The sequence below is a fragment of the Myotis davidii genome, unplaced genomic scaffold, assembly GCF_000327345.1.
Source record: "Myotis davidii unplaced genomic scaffold, ASM32734v1 scaffold900, whole genome shotgun sequence".
NCBI lineage: Eukaryota > Metazoa > Chordata > Mammalia > Chiroptera > Vespertilionidae > Myotis > Myotis davidii.
This window is the reverse complement of record NW_006295185.1, coordinates 1,706,977-1,725,069: the sequence shown is the minus strand read 5'-3', so window position 1 is coordinate 1,725,069 and position 18,093 is coordinate 1,706,977. Positions and strand designations below refer to the sequence as shown.

General features: G+C 39.3%; 1 protein-coding gene across 1 annotated transcript in view; it reads right to left on the bottom strand.

Annotated features, from left to right (window-relative positions):
• Window positions 1–13,216, bottom strand: part of STK26 (serine/threonine protein kinase 26) — a 56,912-nt gene extending 43,696 nt beyond the window's left edge. Inside the window, exons 1-2 of the mRNA XM_015567899.1 lie at window positions 13,049–13,216; window positions 12,798–12,948 (exon numbers count right to left, since the gene is read on the bottom strand). Of these exons, the coding sequence (XP_015423385.1) occupies window positions 12,798–12,839 (42 nt within the window). The 5' untranslated portion in view covers window positions 12,840–12,948; window positions 13,049–13,216. The remainder of the gene's footprint in view (window positions 1–12,797; window positions 12,949–13,048) is intronic.
• Between the last annotated feature and the right edge of the window lie 4,877 nt (window positions 13,217–18,093).

The following is an 18,093-nucleotide window of genomic DNA, read 5'->3' as shown; positions in this document are numbered from 1 at the left end:
CAAGCCTCATGTTAGTTTCAAGCTGCCTGGCTGCTGGCTGCCATCTTGGCTGGCAGTTAATTTGCATATCTTGCTGATTAGCCAATGGGAAGGGTAGTGGTCATATGCCAATTACCATGTTTCCCTTTTATTAGATAGGATTCTTTAATAAATATAAACTCTGCCCTCTGTATCCATGGAATCAACCTACAGATGATGCAAAACAGTATTTTCCATCCACAGTTGGGAATCTTCAGATGTGAAGGGCTGACTATATGCATTCTATATGCATTGCTCTACACCATCCTATATAATAAAAGGCAACTATGCAAATTGACCAAACAGCGGAACAACCTGTCGCTTTGATGCGCTCTGACCACCAGGGGGCAGATACTCAATGCAGGAGCTTCCCCCTGGTGGTCAGTGTGCTCCCACGGGGCTCAGGGCTCGCAAGCGCAGCGGCGGTGGTGGGAGCATCTTCCACCTCCATGACAGTGCTAAGGATGTCCAACTGTGGCTTAGGACAGGCCAGGCTGAGAGACCACCCCCTGCCATCCCGAGTGCATGAATTTCATGCACTGGGCCTCTAGTTTTATATAAGACACCTGAGCATCTGAGGATTTGAGTATCTGCATCGGAGGTTCTGGAAATAATCCCTCACAAATACCAAGGGATGATTGAAGTTAGGTTTTTTGGGTGTCAATAATTATACTCAGACTTTTGATTGACCAGGATTCAGTTCTCCTAACTCCCATGTTGTTCAAGGGTCAACTGGACATTTTGTGTGCATATATATACACCCCCATCAATTTTCTCCCACAAAAACTTAATCACTCAGAATAATGAAGAAAAAAGGTCACAAGAGTAATTATGTATCCTGGAAAATAGATGGCTACCACATAAGCAGTGAGAGATATAAAATAAACATCAGAATTTTTACACCCAAACAAATTGTATTCCCTAAAGTCTCTTAGGGACTCAAGGGATTTATTCTAATGATAATTAAACATCCTTTAAAATCTAGAGGTACATTTCTGCACATGCTTTTGAGCATCCTCATTGGTGGCAAACCTTTGATTATCAGGGTTAATTTTGTTTTTATTGGTTGTGTGTTCATTTTAGAAATTGAAAGTGATTTAGGCCTAAGACTGATGAATGAAGTGGGTAATCAAGTTTGTTCACATTGTTTGGTGTTGGCAAACTCATTAAGTAGTACCTATTTGCTTTTGTCATTTTCAGTCCTAATCCTTTGTTTCAACTAAGCACTGAGCCCTTCTACATGGTACCTGTTGGAAAACAGTAATTCATTAATCTGATAATATGAAGAATATTTTAGAGAGCTGAAGTTGGACTCAAAAAGGTCATTTAGGAAGTGACTTGATATTTCCTAATGGTTCAGAAGTAACTTCCTCTCCTCTCCAGGAATTTACATATGTAAACACAACTTTCCAAAGTTTTTACTGTGAATGGGTAGTTTTCACATAATAGCAGTCCAGGGTTATTAAGTCCAGGACTTGGAGGGGGGAGGGGCGAGTAATAACAGCATGAAGAAAAGGAATTATAAATAATAAAAATTGTCATATCAAAATTGGGAAAAAAGTCTTAAAAATGTCTATGCTTGGGGGGAAATATTGCCATTTACTGGCATATAGGATGCTGGCATTTTATTTTATATTCTCCAAATTGCATTTTTATAACTCTAAGCACAAATAGATTTCATGTTCTAAATAAAACTATTTTCATTTGAAGATATGAGCATTTACTAAGTGTTCAAAACTACCTGGATCAAAGAAACAGAAGTAGATGGGTGACCGAGATTTTGGAAGTTGTAGAATTTAACACAATGTTGAGCTTGGCCTCTTAGAATGATAATTGGAAAGCACGTTATGTTATGTTATTTATTTACTAGAGGCCCGGTGCATGAAATTCGTGCACAGGTAGGGTCCCTAGCCTGGCCAGTGATCAGGGCCGACCTATGAAGCGACCAGTGGGGTAATCGAGGGGCCCCTGCTAGCACCCACCTTGGCTGGCCTGGGGCCTGCAGGCAGCGGGCAGCTCCTCCATTGAGCATCTGCCCCCTGGTGGTCAGTGTGCATCTAGCGACCCATTGTTCCGCCTGTTTTCTGCTGTTCAGTCAATTTACATATTAGGCTTTTATTATATAGGATTTGTTTATCTATTTATTTTAGAGAGAGTGGAAGGGAGTGCCAATGTTTTAGCTACTAAGAAACACCAGCTAGAGCAGAAATCATGTTATTTTTATTTCTCACAATTTCATCTATCTATTTCCATGCAGCACCTCCAATATTGATCTTCACTCTTGAATAAACCTGTAACTAATTACTTCTGCTGAGATGTGTGGCACTTAAAAGTCAACATTTCTAAAAACAAACCAATTTTCTTTCAAGCTCAGCCATATCTTTGAGTCTTTACTCTCCCATCATATTTCTCCCCTTTCCATATCGAATTAGTCACCAAGGTCTGTTAGTCTTCCTTGACTGGTGCTCAGAGTGATCCTCAGACCAGCAGAACATCTGGGAACTCATAAGATATGCAAATTCAAGACCCCACTTCAAACCTACTGAATCAGAAATTCTAGATCTGGGGCCTGGCAATCTTTGTTTTAACAAACCCCCTAGGTCAGTGGTTCTCAACCTTCCTGATGCCACGACCCTTTAATACAATTCCTCACGTTGTGGTGACCCCCAATTTCATTGTTACAAATTGAACATAATTAAAGCATAGTGATTAATCACAAAAACAATATGTAATTATACATGTGTTTTCCGATGGTCTTAGGCGACCCCTGTGAAAGGGTTGTTTGACCCCCGAAAGGGGTTGCAACCCACAGGTTGAGCACCGCTGCTCTAGATGGTAATTGTGTATGCTTAAGTTTGTCCATCACTGCCCCACATTAAAATCCTTATTTCTACAGCCTGAGCTATTACAATGTTTGCATATTATATATAGCCTTCCACTTCTCTAACCTAGCCTGTTAGGTTGGAAGCCTAATGCAATCTCCAAAAACAAACAAATATACAAACAAACAAAAAAATTGATCTCATCAGTTTACTTTCTTGCTGAAAAACTCCTTGTTGTAGACAGGATTAAATAAACTGTCTGGAATTCAAGGCCTTTTATAATTTGGTCCTATCAGTTCATGGCAATAAGCACCTACCTCAAACCTCTGTAATAGAAAGAACCTTGTGTGTGCTTCTTTGTCCTTTTCTCTTATCTATCTTGCATTCCCCTTTAAGGGTCTGTTGAAGGCTGCCCTGCCTAGAAGCAATGTAGTGCAGTGGTATAAAGCATGAGTACCTAGCAGAAAGGTACTCCGTAAATGAGAGTTATTTTCCTTAGTCCAGTCTTCCTTGGAATGCTTCTATGGCAGTTTCTATCCTATTTGGAATTCATCACTATTGCTCTGTGTTCTTAGATTTCTATATGTACCCATGTCCAGTTTCTCTAATCTATCTATCTATCTATCTATCTATCTATCTATCTATCTATCTATCTATCTGGCTAATATGCAAAATGTCCCCTCCCCCTCAGGAGTTTGACCGGGAGTTCGATCGCTCACTATGACCTGCGCTACCAGGGGGTGGTGGTGGAACAAAGGAAGGTCCCAGCCAGTGGCCAGCAGCCAGGGGAGGGAGACCCTGGCCAGAAGCCAGAAGGCCCCGATTGGCCCTGATCACCAGCCAGGCCTTGGGACCCTACCTGTGCACAAATTTCATGCACCGGGCCTCTAGTTATAGTATAAACTTCTTGAGGTTAGGGACTTTTATACTTTTTGTATCTCAAAGATAGACATTGAGCACCTCATTCTATACAAAGTAGACCTTCCAAATTTTGCTGCAAATACTTTTCTAGTTTAAATCACACCATTATTTCATGCAGACTATGCATGAAAAACATTAAACCTGGATCACCAGTGTCCAACGTGGGAAAGTCAATATATTATTACTTACTGACAGGCATATGGGAAGGCTCAGAGTTAAATTGAAACAAAGGATTTGAACTAAAACTAGAGAAGCAAACAGGACCCTAATTAATGAGTTTGCTAACTGTCCTTCCCATTAGGTCAGTATCATTTAAAAAGCATACATTTGAAATATGCTTCTTTCCCTGAAGCTGCCAGACACACTGACTATACCCTCCTTAATCACAGAGGTCAAAGTTGTATTTTCTATCACCATACTTAGTAGCATATGTGCATGGTTTGCTGATTGGTTTCTTTTGTGCTTCTGCTTAAAGTTAAGGCTGGCAGCAGGAAATTGAGACCAGAGAGTTGAAAAACTTTCCTAGCTATAGTGGGCAGACATAATCATGAGGCACAGGTTTTGGGAAGAAATTATGACTATGATTCCTATTGGCTCAGCTTCCACCAAATTTCTTGCATTAATAACAACTTATACCCCACCTGATTCTCTATGTTGCTCACCCCTTCCCCATCACCCACTGTTGTGTTATTTATACTATTCTGCATCAACAAATTAAATCCCAGTTTGATATAATATATTGCAAAATGATATGTTCAAAGCCAATGGTTTAATGGAAAGCTGGGGCACTAACCACATGACTCAAAAAATGCATTTTCAAAGAAAAATCTGGATTGTCTAGATGTTCTTGAAGTATTTCTTCCACCTGCCAAAAATTCACTCCTAGGATTGTGTTACTAGGCACTCTTGAAACCTGGTAGAGTAATTCACTAGTGTGCTTAGAAATTCCTTAACACATCTAGTGTGATATGGATTTCATATCCAGGAAAACTTCATTAAGATGATAGTGGTAAGTTGTTTCTATAATTCAAAGCAACTGTTATTCTCCAGCAACACACTCTATTGTTCTGTAATAAACAACTTGAAAAATCCAATGATGGTGGATTTGAATCCATATTCTTTTTCAGCCCTTTGCATTTTAAACTAATAGAGTTTTACATATTTATTTTCCTTACTTTTTTTAAACAGATGAAAGGGGCTTGGAAAAAAATCACTAAGAACACAATCTCTGTACAATTATCACAAAGAAAGGTTGAAAAGTTTTTCTGTAAACATTTTTCATAAGAAAAAAACAAAAACATATTTTTTGGATTTCCTTAACGGCACATTTTTTAAGTTACTTGACCAGAAAGAAGTGGACACTTAAATATAAAATTAGAATATTTTCAACTCTTTCATCTGAGCTGTCTACAATTTTGCTTACTCTAGTCCAAAAGAAGTATGAACCATAATTTTGTTCTTATTTTGCTAGAATATCCAGAGCTATGTCAGACCAATTGGCTAATCTGCCATTTTAGAACATGGATCATTCTAATCCATGACCATATGATAAATGAAGGAAAGGAAAGCCCAGTGGGATGCTGTTAGGAAAATGCTGGAACAAGTCCCGAAAAGGTTGAGGGGGAAGGTACCTCTATCTCCAGTGAGGTAAATGCTAGTGAGAAGTGGTGGGGAGAGACAGGCAGGAATAGAGAAGATAGGATCTCCTTTGTACTAGGTTTCCTAGTTTCTTTGAATGTGCAAGTTAGGTGATCCACATATAATCATATAATTCCTCAATTATATGAAATTTTAGGAAGGGGCAACAAAGAGAATGGTGGTTAGAGTTGGCCAGCAATTTGCTATTTTGTTTTTAAATCCACATTTGAAGGCCTTTTCCTATTGGATAACTTTTCCTATTTCATAGTATTGTTGAGAGGAATTAGTCGATATCTTTTGAAAATGTTTGATTTCTATAAGCATTAATTCTAAGATGTTGTCCCTACCATATAACACCTTAGTCTAAAATGGCAGGCAACCATATGAGCGATGTACTTCAGATGCAGTCAAAATGTTATTTGAGTATATTTTATTGATTTTTTGTTCTTTTAAAAATGAGTTACCACATGGCATTCCTCCAGAGACACGTTGTTTTATATGTTCCTGTGGTGGAAAGTCTTTGGGACTTAGTGATGAAAAATGAAAAGGAGTTTGTTGCATCACAATATTGGTGTTAATTTTTGTTTTCCTAATCCCATTTTTCTAGCAACAAATAAAACGAGTAAAACTGCCACTCTTTCAAAAGACATCATTCAGTCAAAAATGATCATTAAGCTGTCCAAAATTTACTATTAGATTTCCTTTTTTAAAGCAACTATTCCCTGTAAAATATGAACATCCATGGGAGAAGTCATACACTAAGTCATTAATCAAAAACACCTTACTATGAATGAAATTTATCAAACTTTTCTAATGTGACAGCTGAGAGAGAAACGTAGTTTCTTTTTTTATTTGTTTGTTTCGGAGGGGTGGAAACAGAGGGCAGGTACAAGAGGTTCTTTTTCTCCCAAAGACACAAATTTGCCTGGAATCAGCCCTAGTTACAGAAAGCAATGAGGCTCCTTATTCCCTCAAAGGCCTTGGAAGGTAAGGAATGAGAGCTTTTGTGTGAATAGCTGATTATTTACAAGTATATTTTCTTAGATATAATACATAAAAATCATTTCAATAAGGAGAAAAAATCTACATTGTGTACATGTAGACGAGCCTTTATGAACTACAATAATTTAAACATCACACAATATGTATACTTAAAGAAACAATGGAAAAAAGTTAGAAAAGTCTAATCTATACTGCACTCAGCCAACACTTTTACATATAATTCATACCTAATAGTCCTTGCCTTTAAGAAATTTACAACCTAGTTTGGAAGACAAGTATAACATTTATAATTAGACAAAATCTAAGGCAGCACACAAATCAAGGACTGAGTTGTCAACTACTATCAATAGATAAAACAGGTGCTTGGAAATGGGAGAGATTTCAGTAGCCTGGAACATTCAGAGAAAGTTCATGGAGAAAGTAAGATGGAGACCCTGAATATCAGGTAGGATTTGGTCCGTCAGTGATTACTAAACTGTAACTGGCATAGTATAACAAAATGGATTTTTTTTCCTTTTTTTAAATATATTTTTTATTGATTTTAGAGAGGGAAAGGGAGAGAAAGATAGAAACACCAATGATGAGAGAGAATCATTGGTTGGCTGCCTCCTGCATGGCCCCCACCGGGGATCAAGCCCGCAACCTGGGCATGTGCCCTTGACCGGAATCAAACCTGGGACCCTTCAGTCTGCAGGCCGACTCTCTATCCACTGAGCCAAACCAGCTAGGGCAAAAAGGGATTTCTTATTGAAAAGTAGTGATAACTAAGTTATATCTGTAGCAAGGAGCCAGATAACAGAAAGTCTGGAAAGTTAAGCAGAGGATTTGGGGCCTGGTGGTGGTAATGGCATGTGTATGTGTATGGAGGGGTACTGGATTTCAAAAAATGTGGGTTATCGCACAAAGGATAGATAAAATGATGACATGAAAACATTGCTTGGCAGGATTAACTGTCCATATACATCATAAATTTTATAAAGGAGCTTAAAATATATTCTACAAATGATAGTTAATACATCTTAATAACATTTCTTTGAGGCAAAGGAAATTTAGCTTTTATTATTCCTCATTTCAAAAATAATTTGTTCAAGGTCACTAAATAAATGAAAGCCAGAATAAAAAAACACAGTATCACAATGCTCAATGTTTCTCAAACACCTTCTAAATAATATTATCTCATTTTTTATGACTCAAGCAAGGGAGGTAGATGATGGACCTTTGTTGTCAAGTGCCATTTCTAGACCCTGATTAGTGTTCAAGGCACATGTCATACACCTAATTACTGTTTACTCTTCCTATAGCCTCTAGCCCCCTGACACCATACTTTCTAACCACCCCCAACTTTCCCAGCTAACAGTTGTCTTGAATTATCCTGTCCCAGATGATCTTCTGCCATTATCATTAGCATATTCAACATCTCTGTATCAACCACTCACCAACTAGGACAATGGTTTGAGTTTAATCAATGCAAGGCAATGCTTTCCATTTTTACCTCAAATTGCAAAACTGATTATTACCTTCGGAAGGTACAAGGGAGGTTAGAACTTCACATACTAGATTCTGGCACCAAACCAAAATCGTTTTCTCCAATTTAGGTTTCATGATGAGAGCGAAAGTTAAAGAATTCCCCTCAGTTAACTCCCTCTGGATCCTGACACATTTTCTCTTCCTTCCATGCACCGTAAAGTCACTGGTCCTTTCCTTACAAGCTGATCCTTCACCTATACTTCCTATCTCATGAGTGCCCTCACTTAAACATTCTCTCTGTCATTATGACCCTCTCCCTCCTTGGTGGCTCATATTCTTCAGTTTCAAGAAAAGAGACTGACATATAGTAAATGCTTAGTAAATGTGTGATAAATGACTAAAGTCTACATTTTCAAGTATTTGTTGAACATTTTTTGAAAACAGCGTAATTGAGGCATATTGATATACAAAAATGTATAAATTTAATGTATACAATTTGATGAGTTTTGACATAAGCATGCATGTGTGAAACCATCACCACAGTCAAGATAATAGATGTGTTCTAGATTTTAACTTTGTCATCCCATTGTTACCTCAAACCTAACAGAAACTAAAAAGTAAAGCAACGAACCTATTTCTTTCCACTCAAATATTTACTCTTTTATGATGTAAGACATGTTTTTCTTTGAAGTTTTCAGTTATAAACCATACTTAAATTGAAGATATTTCCCCTTAAACAGAAATCACTAACTTCCTACTAGATCTGGCTCTTCTCCGTGACTTTCCAATTATTTAAAATATATCATAATTCTCCCAGTTCCCCATATTAGACACCACAAAAGCTTATATTCCTCTTTCTTTAACTGGCTAATTATTAAAGCTGGTAATCATATATTTTTTCTTCATAGTACTAGCCATATGGAAGGCAGGTAATGCAAGGTCCATTGAATCTGGACAGACATGATTGCCCCACTGAAATAGCCTCAGTAGATCAAATGGCCTCAAGTCTCTCAATTCTCCAGGTCATCCATTCATCCAATGTTGAGGTTGCTCTTCCTGTATATAACTTTGTTCATTGCATTTCCCTTATTCAGAAATGTATAATGGCTAGTCCAAAGGCCAAAATCCTTCCTTAAAAGTCAAGAACCATTATAATCTGGACCTAATAAATTTTTCCAATTTTACCTTCTATTATTTCTCTAGAGGAATTCTTCATCATAGTCCAAGTGATTTTATCCCACTCTCAAAGATTGTGTGCACACACATACTTGGCAGGTGTGCCCTTCCCTGTCTACAAGCATTTTCTCAGATTTTTTCTCTGCTTGGAAATGCTTTCCCCAATATAGATCCTAACAACAATCCTTTGGGGTCAGTTTATCATCTGTAAATCTTCAACTCTTCCACTCAGAAAATTTTATTATAGAGTATGTATCACATATTTTGCAATAGTTGATATTTCATGTGTTAGATTTAACTCCCTGACATTTTAAGATTTTCAAAGGTAGAGAGCATTTAGTATATATACTTCTGTATCCTTCCCAGAACCCAGTAACTAAGTTCACCAATGCAAGCCAATGTTTTCTACCTCTTAGAAGCCTTCAATAAAGTGTTCATTAATCCTTAAACATAATTTCCATCTCAAACCTCAAAGCTCAAGTCATTCAAAAATAGTACCAACTTGATCCCATTTAAAGATACATGAAAGCTAATTTTTAAATTCTTTAGTAAGAACTTAAAAATTATTTCACAAGAGAAATAACATAAACACAACATAACAGTACTCCAATTCAGCATTTAACTTTATTCTCCTACTTACATTTTATAAAATATTTAACAACCAGTGTAGAATACTTGTCTTTAGAAATACTAATGCAGGTTCTAAGGGGAAATAACTTAAACTTAAGTATGATTTATAACTAAAAACTTCAAAGAAAAAAACATGTTTTAAACCGTTAAAGAGTAAATATTTCAGTGGAAAGAAACAGGTTTATTGGTTCATTTTTTAAAAAAAGTTTTGCTATAAAAAAGCTGTGCTTTAAATATTTTTCAAGAGTTTAGCTCTTGGCATGGAAAATTCCTTTAGTTATACACTAAAGAAGTAAAGCACAAATTCAATACAAAAAATTCATATCCTCGACTTTGGTGTAATGTGGCAAAAATGTTCATTACCACAATATTAAGAAATATCAACAATGAGTTTGAATAACTAATTCATAAGGAAGAGTTTAAACTGGACCAAATCCTGGGTTTTCTTTCGTCACTCCAAGTTTCTTTTCTATTTTAAACTAGTCGCAACAGAAATTTCTTTGTTTGAAAGTCAGGAATGCTGGAAGTCTTAAGTGATAGAACAGGTAGCTCAGCTTCTACTTCACGTCTCTCCTGGGGTGGGGGGTGAGGGGGAGAAAAACACTGTGGATAAAGTAATTTTGTTTTTATTTCTGGAAAAATCATTTTTTCCATCAATCTTCATAATTCTCTAAAATAAACTGTTAAAAAGTTATAGGCCAGGCGACCACTTCATCCTGATTTGTGGAAATACTTACTATACATTAATTTCAAGAACACATGGCTAATCCAAGTTTTCTTACTAGTCTAAAGGTCTAAAAGTTACTCCTAACTCTTTAACAAAACTCTAGGGGAATTTCAAAAGCTCATGATATATTTCTGCATCTCATCTGCAATATTTTTGAACAGAAGAATAGTAAAAGAAATCTAGGCTCAAGCCACACTGCACGCCGTCAAATTTATTTTTAGAGTACTGTACAATTTTAACTGTGGAAAACATTTGTGTTGCACCAAATGCTTAAAAACCACCTCTACAAGAAAATGGAAATAAGAAGTTAAGAATTTACCATTTTTATTAAGACAGAGAAAGTGACAAAAAATATTTCTCTCTTCTTTGCTAATATTGAGATGATTGCACTCTCCAAATTAGTTGAACAAAGTAATCACAACTTTGGGAAAGCGTAAAGTGAAAGATAGAATTTGTCATTTAAAATACATGATTCACAGTCTAAACCATTTTAATTAACATTTAGAAATTCCAGAGATAGGGAACTCAGATAATTCAACAAAGCTGGGAGCAGTAAGAAATACTGAACAGCAAGCAGTTCCTAAACCATATAAATCAAATAAAGACAAATCAAATAAGGACCAGAAACCATATAAATTAAATAAAGTCAAGACAAATGAAAAAACCCCAGAAACTATTTTCTCCTTAGTACACAGATTTTTCCAGCACACAGAGATTTTCATAATCACAAACTTGGTGAAGGGGAGGCACTCACTCTGGTGACAAATACAAGCAGACTCTCCAGCACACAATGGAGAGAAAGGCTTGGAAACCCTCGGAGACAAACTTTACTTCTGTAAAGATCTTCTCTCCACATAGTGGAAAGAAAGGTACTGTGAGAAAATCTTCACACTTTCTGCCACATTAGACAGAGCAAAACTGTAGTGTTGCAAACTACTAATTCCCTTAATACAATCAAAGGCAGAACTGAATGAATGGGGTGTGGGGCAGGGCCCATGGGGGAAAGCGGGAGGGATGAGGGGGTGTCCTGAAAAGAAAAAATAATGGGGGGGCATTTTGTAAAGCTTGAATGGATTAACCTTTTTAGAAGCCCTAATATTTCTTATTTTCCCCTTTTCTTCCTCTCATTTTCATTAAATACACACAGACTTCCTGGGACTCAACTTAGACTTGCTCTATAGTTTACTCAGCTAAATGGCCTTGTGCTTAGGACACACTGGAGCCCTTAGATTAGATATATGTCTAACACAAGCAGTCATTTTTTGGGGGGAGTATCTTAAAAATAACTTTTTTTGTGACCGTGTATAAAATGTGACCGATTGTTTTTTAAAAAAAAGAGATGAATTTCATGCATCAATTAGCAGTACATTGAGGCCCTAATGAAATATAAGCTATTTACTAATGAAAAAAATTTTTGAACTTGGAAAAAGTTTGCTTTCACATTTTTAGAAAATAATGAGAGACTGAGGCTTTAGTGTTTCTGGTCTCTCTATATAAGTAGGTTGTTTAGGCTATGTGACAAAGGAAAAAAAAACGTGAATGCTTAAAAGTTAGTAGACTTGGATAACATTTAGTAGATAGCTTGAAATGCACCGATTAAAAACAGTAATAACATAAAAAGTATGGATATAGCTACTTCTTCTTTAATAAAATGAAAATATAATAAGGGGGCTGGGTAGATCTCCAGTAAGAAGTTGGGTCTCATGCAACAGTCCCTTATCCAGTACAAAAAGCTTCCTTTAACCACATGCAACAGTCATCTTGTGGGAAAGGCAGAGGAGGGGGCTAGAGAGTCATCTCCTAGGTGACTCTGATATGGGATCCTGCATTTCTCACACAGAACTATGGGTTGGGCCAGGTGGGGGAGCGAGATACAACTTCGCCTTTAAGCTGCACCAAAAAGGGAAACGAAGTCACCTCGCTCTTCACTCTATGCACACAGGAAGAGCCCAATTCAATGTCGCTGCCAACAACACCCCCTAGTCTTGCTCCGCCCCAACTTTTATGTGTTGGGGGGGGGAAGGGGAGGAGTAGACACAACTTGCGTTTTATCCCACAGATTCGGAGGCACCTCCGCCTTTCCCAAGTTAAGTTCTCCCTCCTCCAGTGCCCAAGGGTACCACCCTCAGCAGGCGCAGGTGTCTCACTCTGGCCTATTTTTATAACCGACCCCCATCCCGACATCGACGAGCGCCCCAGTCCTTCCCCGCCTTCCCAGCACAGTGCACCGCCGAGCCTGAACACCAGAAAACACTTAGAGCCCAATTCCCAGGTCACCTGGCCAGAGCGCCGGCCCTGCCTTCAGGGGAGCCCTGGGGCCGCCTCAAGGCCAGTGCCCAAAGCGGAGCGCGCCCAGGCAGTCACGTGGGTGTCGGGGGCGGCCTGGGCTTCCTCACCTGCATCCCGGGCACTCGGACAGCCACCGGTGAGTGGGCCATGAAAGCGACTGCTACTCCGCACGGCTTCTGTGCTGGTGGCGCCTTGGGCTGGGACTGGCTCCTCCTCCAGGGGTAGCTCTGCGGCCCTCCCAGGCTTTTCGACCCGGGCCTGGAAGGACACACAGAAGTGGGGTTACTGGGCTAGTGGCGCGCGGCCACGGGCTGGGAGGTGGGCATTTCGCGGCGGGACTCCCTGGGACTCAGTCTACCTTTGTGGCGCCCCCCGGCCGCTGTTGCCGCCGCCTCTGCTGGTGCTCCTACTCCTTAATTCGGGGCGCTGTGTGTGGCGGTGGCTGGGACCTGGGCTCCAGTGATGCCGCTCGTCTGCGCCTCGCCGCTTTAGGAAGAGGAGGTGGAGGCGCCCCAGCTACCCGCCCGCTTGGCTGGGCTGGCCCGGGAGGCGGTTGGGGGCGGTTCCACCACTGGCCCTGCCCCCGCCCCACAGCCGGGCGGTGTCAGAAGAACTAAGACTCTGAGTGAAGGGGTTTGCAGGGGGTTGCTGGAGCTTGAGAGGGTGGAGACTCTCCAGACACTCGGAGGGGAGAACCCAGGGACTGGGGCACCTGGAACACAGCTCGGCCTGGACAAAGAATGGAAGAGTTTGGGTGACTCTGGGAGTAAGAGGACGTCCCAGACGCGGCCACGTTGCAGGCAGGCGTGCAAGGCTGGGGCACACGAAGCCTGGGAGACCTCTTGAGTTGAAACTTGGGGAGTGTTGGCATCCTGATCTGGTCAAGGGTGGGTGCACAGAGAGCCACCGATTTAGTGGACCCTTGCCTAGTCCCGGAGTCCGGTATCCCCAGCTTGGGGCCCTCACGCCTTGGGGCAGATCCATAACCACTCTCCTGCTTTCCGGATTCCCTGCCCCCAGACATGCTTCAGGTGACTTAAACCTGAGGCTACCCCTACCTCTTGTGCTATCATTTGGTGGGGGGCAGCCAGACTAGGTGTTGTCTTCACCACATTCTGCAGGTGTAAGAGAGAGGTAAGTTAGAAAATAGATGATTCATCCGCAGAAATTTTAATGAGAATAATGGAGGTATGGGCAATGAGATTGGATCAGTAGCAGTACATATTAGTGAACTCAGCATACACAGCAGTGGTTTTAGCAACTCCCTGCCTCCACCCCATGTTAGGTTCCACTCCAAGAGGGAGTAAAGCTCGTTTGAGAGTACCCTAATAATAACAGTAACAATGATAATAACAATTACAGGAATCTACTTCTGAAGGGACCTCTGAGAACCCACAGGGGTTACCTATATTTTAAAAATGTAATATCCAAGTGCTAGTTTAAAATGAGGATGAAATTCCCTACCTTGCAGGTTGTTATAGGTCTGTACACAACATAATGTTGGGGCTCAATAGACGCTCAATATTTCTTTTGTTCCTTTTGAATCTTTCTCAAAAGATAGCCTATTATGGTTATCAGAATTACTATTAATGGATGTCATTGCCTTTATACCAGAGACTGCTAAATACTATAAGTGTTACCTTGTTGAATCTTTACAAGGCCCCTCTGAGGTCATATAGCACCCCCCCCCCGACACACACATTTTACAGATTTTTAAAAAAGGCTCAGTGAGGTTAAATAATTTTATTTTTAAAAAAATATTTTTTTATTGATTTCAGGGAGGAAGTGAGTGAGTGAGAGAAACATAAATGATGAGAGAGAATCAATGATCAGCTGCCTCTTGCACACTCCACAATGGGGATCAAGCCCACAACCCAGGCATGTGCCCTGACCAGGAATCAAACAATGACCTCCTGGGTCATAGGTCAAAGCTCAACCACTGAGTCACCCTGGCTGGGCAGGTTAAATAATTTGATGTAAAATTTCACACAATTAAAAAGTGGTGAAGCTTGGAATTAAAACACAGGTACCTCTAACTTTTAAGATCTATTCTGTTAGCAGATTTCAAGTATACAAAATAGTATTGTTAACTATAGTTACTGTGCTGTACATTAGATCCCCAGAACTTATTTATCTTATAACTGGGAGCTTGTACCCTTTGACCACCTTCACCAATTTCCCTCATCTCCTGCCCCTGGAACCAATCTACTCTCTGTCTAAATATGGTATATTTTAGATTCCACATATTTGTATTTCTCAGTCTGATTTATTTCATTTAAGCAAAATGCTTTCAAGATCCATTCACATTGTTGCAAATGGCAGGATTCCCATCCTTTTTATGGGTGGGTAATATTTCATTTAATGTATATACACCACATTTTCTTATCCATTCAGATGATAAAAAATATAATTGCATTTCCCTTACTCCTTGTTTCCCAAGTCCAGGCCCTCACTACTTCTAATATGATGATAGTTCCCAATCCAGTCTCTATTTCCACTAGCTCAGCATACACTTAATAATGCCACACTGACAAGAAACCTGCAGTGTGGCCTAAACTTAAATGTCCATAGAAATGCCCTGGGATTATCTTTAAAGTGCAGATTTTCACTTAGCAACTGTGGAGTGAGCCCAAGATTCTGCAGTGCTAACAAGTTCACAGGTGGTGTCAATACTGTTGATCCTTAGACCACACTTTGAGTAACAAGGGTCTGAATCAAGTTCCATCAGGTAAGGCTCATCTCAAATACCCTCCCCATTGAGGCTTTCTTGTTGCTCAATGCCCTCCCACACATTTCTCCTATTGCATGTCAGTGGAAGCAGCACTCACATTGTAGTTTTGCTCTTATTTTATGCATTTCGTTTGTTTAGTTTGCTTAACACGATTATTAGGTCCCTGAGGCCAGAGTTCCAACTTCTCTTACATAAGAATTATTCAGGTAGGATGCCAACACTCAGTGGGCAACATTCTTGTCAGTTTGGATCATCACTGTATCCTCAGTGTCTAGGACAGGGTGATACTTGTAGTGGGTAGAGGCCAGGGATGCTGCTAACCATCCTCCAATGCACATGACAGCCCTCACAACAATGAATTACCCAGCCCAAAATGTCAATGGTGCCAAGGCTTGAAAATCCATGTTTCATACTCTTTGGATTAGGGGTCACTAGCCAAGAAATAGACTTAGGGATTACTGTTCCCTGAGGATTTCAGTTCAATGTGGTGGCTGTTCTTCTTCCAAAACAACAATAACAAAACCCACAAGATACTGGGCTGCATCAAGGGGGTACTGGAAACAAAGTAGTATTTTTATATTACTTTTGTATTAAATCAAAGATCATCTGCCCCAAAGAGTGAATACTACTTAATGAAAAATAATATTGAACAGAAAATAACTTTAAGAAAATGTAATGATTTGTTTAAAAAATGTATAATCATGGAGCATATTCTAATGTACCAGGCATTAGCTAGGAACATTCAAAGGTGATACCTAACTGAGATAAATTTGACTTCTTATTCCACTTTACAAAATTTAAAGGTGGGTTTTCACATTTTGGACTTTCATATTTTGAGCCTAATAACTAATTTGAGTGTACAAATTATATAAATGTATGAAGTTTAAGAGCAAATTGATACAGTCATTTGGATTTCTTTTAATTATCTGTTTATTTAAAATTAAAGGAACTTATCTGAGTAATTCTAGAAGCTCATGATCCAGTCATAGGAATATTTTCATTAAAGTTACTGGACTCTATTAACATTTGGAAGGACAACATTTAAGAGTCCCTTTTATCTATCTATCTATCTATCTATCTATCTATCTATCTATCTATCTATGCATGTTTGATGCCTCAGATCTCCTCTTTACTCTCTGTGGGTATCAAATTGGAAACCATGGTATAATAGTTCTTGCAGATGTTGTATCCTTGCTATTGTTCTAGCAAAGCATCCCCAGGGAAAACCTATTGAATTGATGCTTGGTGAAGGAGCATTAAACCTATGTGATTGCTTCTCCTGAGTAACCTTGCACCTTTTTGGGATTGCGCAATACCAAAGTATAATTTAAAACAACAAAACAATTTTATAACAAAATTTTTCTTGCTAACTTTACTTCCTGATGTTACTGAGGTGACTAGAGCAACAGAGGAGGTGGGGGGGGGGGAAGCAGATGCTGCTTAGGGGGTTTCCTGCTTATAACATTTCTTTACATATATGCTTACTCACTTCGAAATATTTGCATTTAGTGACCAAAAAGATCAAGGCGCTCATAATTTCTTGCCTTTACAAATTGGTTGCAAAACTGAGAGAGGAAAACATGGTCCAGACAATTTCATTCAGATGTAGAGGTAGGAGTCAAAAGATGCAATGTTAAGAGAATCTTCCTGGTTTCAGTTTTCTGCCTGCCTAAACTCTCACAGAATTGCACTGTTGATCTTTAAATGCTGTGGGCCCAAGGTAAGCTTTCAGAAGTCTAAATGTACTCATAGTTGCTTCAGTGGTGACAAAACCACTGTCTGTACACCAGTCATCCCATAATGATAGTTTTGTGTTGCCAAGGAGGGACATGAAGAGACTGGGGAGTTTCTTAGAACAGAGTCTTTGGGTGACTAGACTCCTTGTAATGAAGTCAGGTAACTTCTTTTTGCTCTTCAGTGTGCAGTTTTTAGTCACAGGGGAACCTTTCATGTGCTTCCATGAAATGATGCTAAGCAAACAATTTGGGTGATATTTTCCCCTCTGAATTAACTTTTTAAAATGTCTTGAATTGACCACTTGTTCTTTAATTTGTAGGCTTCTCAAGAAAACAGTTCTAGTCAAAGGTGGCAGTTAAAAACAGGAAAAAAACTGGCAGTTGAGACCAAATAGGAAGTGACTATGCCATCAGCTCACACTGAGGAAAAGGAAGTTGTTGCCAGGACCTCTAAGAAAGGCAGTTGTGTAAAATTACCACCCTTCAACTTGCTTGCTGAAGTTCTGTCACTGTGGTAAAAGCTCTCATATTACTGCTGTACTCAAAAGAACATGAACAGAGCAGGGGAATAACAGGCACCCCTTACAGGACTGTTATCAGGGACTACCAGAAGTTTCTGGGGCAGAAACTCAACATTGTAGACAAGCAAAGCTTCCACCCTACTCATTTTTTCCACTGTGTTAAATAGATATTTTAAGATTGGTTAAAATTTAATATATTATACCATGGGAACCTCCATAGGATCCAACTATAGACGGTAACAGGGGATTTTTGCTAAGAAATAGAAGACAGAATGTCTTTTCATATTTTCTGGGGTCCATGTTTTCTTGGACCCCAGAGCACATTTCCCTTTTTTCCTTTCCTTTCTCCTCCCTTCTTTTCCTTCTCACATATTTCTTGAGCACAGTGCCAAGAACTGTGCTAAGGGCTGGGAAT